The sequence below is a fragment of the Ipomoea nil genome, unplaced genomic scaffold (assembly GCF_001879475.1).
Source record: "Ipomoea nil cultivar Tokyo-kokei standard unplaced genomic scaffold, Asagao_1.1 scaffold3069, whole genome shotgun sequence".
In the NCBI taxonomy this organism is placed as follows: domain Eukaryota; kingdom Viridiplantae; phylum Streptophyta; class Magnoliopsida; order Solanales; family Convolvulaceae; genus Ipomoea; species Ipomoea nil.
In genome coordinates, this window is record NW_017619497.1 from 188,075 (window position 1) to 194,074 (window position 6,000).

Sequence of the window (6,000 nt, forward strand, 5' to 3'; positions counted from 1 at the left end):
TCCCCATTTTAGAACTCCCCATTCAAACAAAAGGTAGATGGTCACCATTTCCGCAAACAGTATCTGGAACTCCAATTTACAAAACAACATCAGGTATATATAAATAATAGTAAATTAACACGTATTTCATAATCAATAAAAAAGGAGGGGGGGGGGGGGGGAATGGTCTCATCCTAACACTTGTTCTATATAGTGACGGATAGAATCTGATTTGTAAATTTAGCGACGGAATTGAGAATCCATCGCTACAGTGTTAGAAAAAATTCCGCATTATAAATGTAGTGACGGATTTGAGAATTTGTCTGATATAGCGACATATCATCAAATCCGTTGCAAAATGTAACCACAAAAAAATCATCCCTGAAAATGTAGCGACAGATTAATATATTCGTCTCTATTCTGTATCAATTAAAAGTTTGGAATCAGCCCCGTGAAAAATCTGTCGCAAATCTATCTCTAATATTTGCACGAAAATTTATCGCTAAAATTATCTACGTAACGATAAAAATATTTCGTCGCAATATTCAGCACAAATTCATTGCTAATCTGTCACTAATGTTCATTTAACAAAAAAAAAAAAATTAAAATATGTCACTAAGTTGTCACTATTCCGTCGACAAATTAGCAACGGAATATGTCCGTCGTTAAATTCGTCGCTATTTGCATTTTTTTTTTTTGGTAGTGTTTGGAAATAATTCTTAGAGAGGTAAATTTTATTATGGCCCTGTTTGGTAAATGGTTGTTAGCTGTTAGCTGATTGTGTTAATTAGAGGGTATAACTAGTTGATAACATTAGCTGTTGTAGAAAAGTGTTTGGTAAATTAGCTGTTATTAGCTGATAGCTGTTTGGTATAATTTCTTTTCTCAAAAAGCTAATTGAAAAAGTTGCTTGGAGTAGCTTTTTGAATTTTAGCATTTTAGAGTTGCAAAAAGCTAATTAACCAAACACTTATATTGATATTTTAACTAAATCAAACAATTAATAGTGGTCAAATAAGCCAAAATTGGTCTATAGGCCAATTTTTTACCAAATAGGGCCAATATTAATCGATAATTATACAATAAAATACAAACTAGATGAAAATTATTAATTATAATAAAATATAGAGTTAATCACCATTTTGATCCCTCAATTGTTTCCCAATTGTCAATGTAGTCCCTGGTGATTTTCACATTTTTAAAATTTCGTCAATTCGGTCCCTAAAAGGGTTCAATTAACGAAATTTTAAACAATTCGATAATTGAGGGACCAAGATGTTGATTTTCCGTAAAATATATTATAAATTACATAAAATTTATAATGATGCTAAGTTATTATTATTATTAAACTTAAGTGACATAGCTTCGCCTGCGTAATCCTAAGTCCACAAGACCTCGTCCTTAAAGGCACTATGGGGTAAATCGTGAGTTGTGCAACGCACAATCAGCTCACTGGTCATATCCTAATCTTCATGTGTGCATAAGGAATCCAATCTCCCATATATATTTTTAGTGGGATTCATAGCCCTACACTACCGCCTCCGGTCATGACCTTTAAGTTAGGCTAGGCATGTGCACAACCCGACCCACCCGAACAAACCGACCGACCCGACGACCGAGAGAGACCAACCCGGCACTACCCGAACCCGACTCTCCATACCCGATCCACTATTCAAAACGTCATCGGTTTAGATGGTTCGGGTGGGGTATGATATTTTGCCAACCGACCCGTCCGAATATCCGAACTATCATAGGGTTCACAAAGGCTTTGTATTAAACGACGTCGTTCCATCAAGGTATATATACATGCCTTCCACCACTTGGTCTTCATTCTCTCATCTGCGCAGCTGACCTAGGGTTTGAGATCTCATCTCTCGACTCTCACTCTCAACTCTCTCAGACTCTCACTCTCTCAGAGTCTCAGTTCTCTCAAATCTCAAGACTCATCTCCGATTCTGTAAATCCGTAAGCTACTAAGCTTTTAATCTCTAATATCTTACTCTCTATTTCTCTTATCTCTAATCTCTTACTCTCTAATCTGTAATATCTAATCTCTTAATCTCTATTGTCTAATCTCAGGCTTCTCAGAATCGAAGCGTTGCAATCTCTAATCTCTAATCTCTTACTCTCTGTCTCTGAGAGTCTAAGTGGTGGAAGCCGTGGTGAACTGGTGATTAGAAGCCCTTGTTCTTCGGGGATTATTTAGGAGAAATCAAGTAAATCGTAAACCCTAGTTTATATTAAGAAAATGTTTGTGACTTTGTGTTATATTATATTATTATGATGATATGTGGTGAATATTTTGAGAAATCATTGTGAAATCGAAAATCCTAGTTTTATATATCTTCATTTATGTGAGATACTGAGATGTGTTGTGTTCTGTCTCTTCTACTGTGAGTCTGTGATGAATATTTGGTGATATATTCATATATTATGCCATTTATTGGTGGAAGCCTTTTACAAACTGATTTCTAAGTGTTGATTTTTGTGAAATCTGGATTTTATGCCTTGTAAATTTGTAATCTACCAATCCGAGTTAAAGGCTTAAATGTGAAATCTCCAGTGTGGGAATTTTCATTTATTGGTGGAAGCCCTTAACAATTAACTCAAATCCAGATAGTGATGATCTGGACTGAGTTCCTGAATCTGGATTTGTTTGTATAATTGTATATGTTATTATGTCTATCAGTTTATGGATGTATGACCCTTAATTGCTAATTGTTAAATCTGGAAAAATGATGACATAAACTACTGTGTGACTGTGTCTGATTCTGGATATCTTTGTATGTTTAATTGTTTATTATGTGGTTGTTCTAGTGTTAATGTGTTATGTCACACTCACACAAACTGAAAAGTGAAAACTGGTACCCATCTTTGTAGATGGAAAGTGCCACTCAATGACTCAATCTGGACTTCCACCCTCAACTGAGGAGGGGCCTGGAGGAGTAACCCAAGGCACTGAGACAAATGCTCATCAGCAGTCTGAGGTTAATCATGCTGTTCCTGCAAAGAAGAGGAAGAATGTGGAGTCTAGATCTAAGGTCTGGGAACATTTTGAAAAGATCTTTGATTCTGAAAAAAAAGTAATAAAGGGGAAATGTATATACTGTGCTAAAGTCTATCACTGTGAGAGTAAAAAGCATGGTACTACCTCTTTAAGAAATCATATGTTGGCCTGTCTAAAAAATCCACATTCTAAGGAGACTAGGCAGTCACTGCTTACTTTCACTGTTGTGGCAACATTTGATACTGAAGGGGGTTCTGAAGGGGTTGTTGGGGAGTTAGGGACTTGGGTTTTCAATCAGGGAGCCATTAGGAGGGCATTATGTGATATGATAATTATTGATGAGCTTCCATTTAGGTTTGTGGAGGGGCAAGGGTTTAAAAGGTTTATTTTGGTTGCTTGCCCTAGATTTTGTATACCTTAGGTGGACAATTTCAAGGGACATTTACCAAATTTACCTTGACGAAAGATTAAACCTTAAGAAGCTGTTTAGACTTAACACTCAAAGGGTCAGTTTGACTACTGATACCTGGACCTCTGTGCAGAGGATCAATTATATGTGCATTACAGCCCATTTCATAGATGATCAGTGGAAGCTGAATAAGAAAATCATATCCTTTGTCCCTATTTCTTCTCACAAGGGTGAGCATATAGCCAAGGCATTAGAGAGTTGTTTGATTGACTGGGGGATTAGGGATATTTTTTCTGTCACTGTAAATAATGCTTCTTCCAATGATACTGCTATGAGTTTTTTTTTAAGTCCAAATTGTTGTCATGGGGTGCAACCACTGTTAGGAGTAAGTACATTCACATGAGGTGCATAGCCCACATTTTAAACTTGGTGGTCCAGGATGGGTTAAGGTTTGCAGATAGTTCTGTTAAGAAGGTGAGGGATTCTGTTAGATGGATGAGGAACTCACCTGCAAGACTCAAAAAATTCAGAGATCTTGCAGAACTGCTTGGGGTGGAAGCCAAAAGTTCTTTACAACTAGATGTTCCAACAAGATGAAACAGCATCTACATGACGCTTAGCACTGTCATACAATACAAGGCTGTGTTTGATGCATATTCATTGAATGAGCCCTCATTTGTTGCTGATCTGGGTGATTCTGTCACTTCTTTTCTTGATTGGACTTCTGTTGAATGCTTGGTAGTTCTGTTGAAAGGGTTTTATGAGATGACAATTAGAATCTCTGGTTCTCTATATGTCACCTCTAACAGTTTCTTCAGTGAGATATCTGATTTGAGTTGCATGTTGAGTAGCATGATTGTTACTGGTAGTGCTACAGAGGTAATGATTTTTATCATTTTCAGTGGTTAATCTGATTATTTATGAATTTGTGTATGGCTATTTGTATTTAATTCATTGTTTTCTTAGGTTATGGGATCCCAAATGAAAAGTAAATTTGAAAAGTATTGGGGAGATCCTGAAAAAATGAATTCCTTGATCTTCTTTGCCAATATCTTGGACCCAAGAGATAAGTTGGAATATATGCCATACCAGTTTGAGGAACTGTATGGTAAAGATAATGGGAAGAAGTGTTTAGAGAATGTCCAAGCTGCCATGGTAGAATTGTTTGGTGACTATGCAGCAATCTACTCTGTCAATGTGCAACAATCATCTTCTGATTCATCTTCTGGTAGCCAACCAGATGTGCCTCCTGTCCAGTCTCATGCCACAATTGGTAGACCTCAAAATATGTTAAAGAACAAACTAAAAAGGCAAAAAATGGAGGCTAGTGGAAGCTATAAAGAAACAGAACTTCAAGTCTATTTAAGTGAAAAAATTGTGGAGGACACTCCTGACTTTGATATCCTTAGGTGGTGGAAGCTAAATAGTGAGAGGTTTCCTACTCTCTCCAAAATGGCAAGGGATATCCTAGCAGTTCCTATTTCCACTGTTGCCTCAGAAAGTACATTTAGTACTAGTGGGAGGGTATTAGATGCATTTAGGAGTTCTTTAACTCCTAAAATTGTGGAGGCCTTAGTATGTGCACAAGACTGGATGAGGTTACCAAATCAACCAGTTAAGGTTGAGGAAAATATTGATGATGTTGAAAAGCTTGAACAAGGTAATTTATTTAAATTTTTCATTCTGTTTTTACCTTTTTAACTTTGCATTTCAAATTCAAATTCTAACTTTGCACTTTGCAGACTTGGCTACTGGAGTAAGTCGATTTGGAACCACAGGATCTGGTGATGCTGGTTTTCCCCTTCCTACCATTCCTGTAATGTTTTATTTACACTTAATTTTGATTTTATTTTCAATTGTTGGATTTGTTGGATTTGTTGCTGCCTATGGATTAATGGCTTGGTAACTAACTAACAATTCAATTGTTGGATTTGTTGCTGCCTATGATATGTATGACCCCAGCAGTATCAGCCTACTGCCTATACAAATGTCATCTCATCTGGTAATAACAGTCACTATACCTTAGTCCCTTATTCTCAAGTGCTCAGTATGTTATTTCTCTTTAGTCTTTACTGATTTGGCTATGATGATGCTTCCACCATTGTCTGAAATGGTTTTGGGTTGGTATGTTGCTCATTAGTTTTGGTTTGCATAATTGCATTCCAATACTAAAAGTAGCAATTTGCCCCCAATCTTACTTTGACATGAAAACATAGCAATCTGAGCCTTCCATAGTTAAATTTTTCTGCCTAACAACCCCAATCTCCAAAGTATTTAATTGGTTATATTTAACTTGTGTTTTGTCTTTACACACACTTGTACAGGAAGATCATGAAAGCTGAACTGCTGAAGGCTGAATAGACAATACATTATGATTATGGTATTTTTGTTCACAGGAAGATGTTGATTGGTGCAGTTTGCTGAATGCTGAATTGCTGATATTTGAATTTTTTGTCATTAAAATTTATCAATTTATCATGATTCAATGACTTTGTAAAGCATTTTGCATTTTTGTCATTTGTAAGTACTAAGTAGTTGTAACTAAGTACTTTGACATAAATGATATGGAATTTTAGTTAGTTTTTTTTTAAAAAAAAATTGTTGA

At 36.0% G+C, this 6,000-nt stretch overlaps 1 protein-coding gene across 1 annotated transcript; it reads left to right on the plus strand.

Annotated features, from left to right (window-relative positions):
* The first annotated feature begins 4,004 nt into the window (after positions 1 to 4,004).
* On the plus strand, positions 4,005 to 5,756 carry LOC109164719 (zinc finger BED domain-containing protein RICESLEEPER 2-like). The gene is made up of 5 exons (XM_019313266.1): positions 4,005 to 4,274; positions 4,362 to 5,055; positions 5,138 to 5,188; positions 5,462 to 5,519; positions 5,720 to 5,756. The coding sequence occupies exons 1-5, from the start codon at positions 4,005 to 4,007 to the stop codon at positions 5,754 to 5,756; spliced, it is 1,110 nt and encodes a 369-aa protein (XP_019168811.1).
* The last annotated feature ends 244 nt before the right edge of the window (positions 5,757 to 6,000 follow it).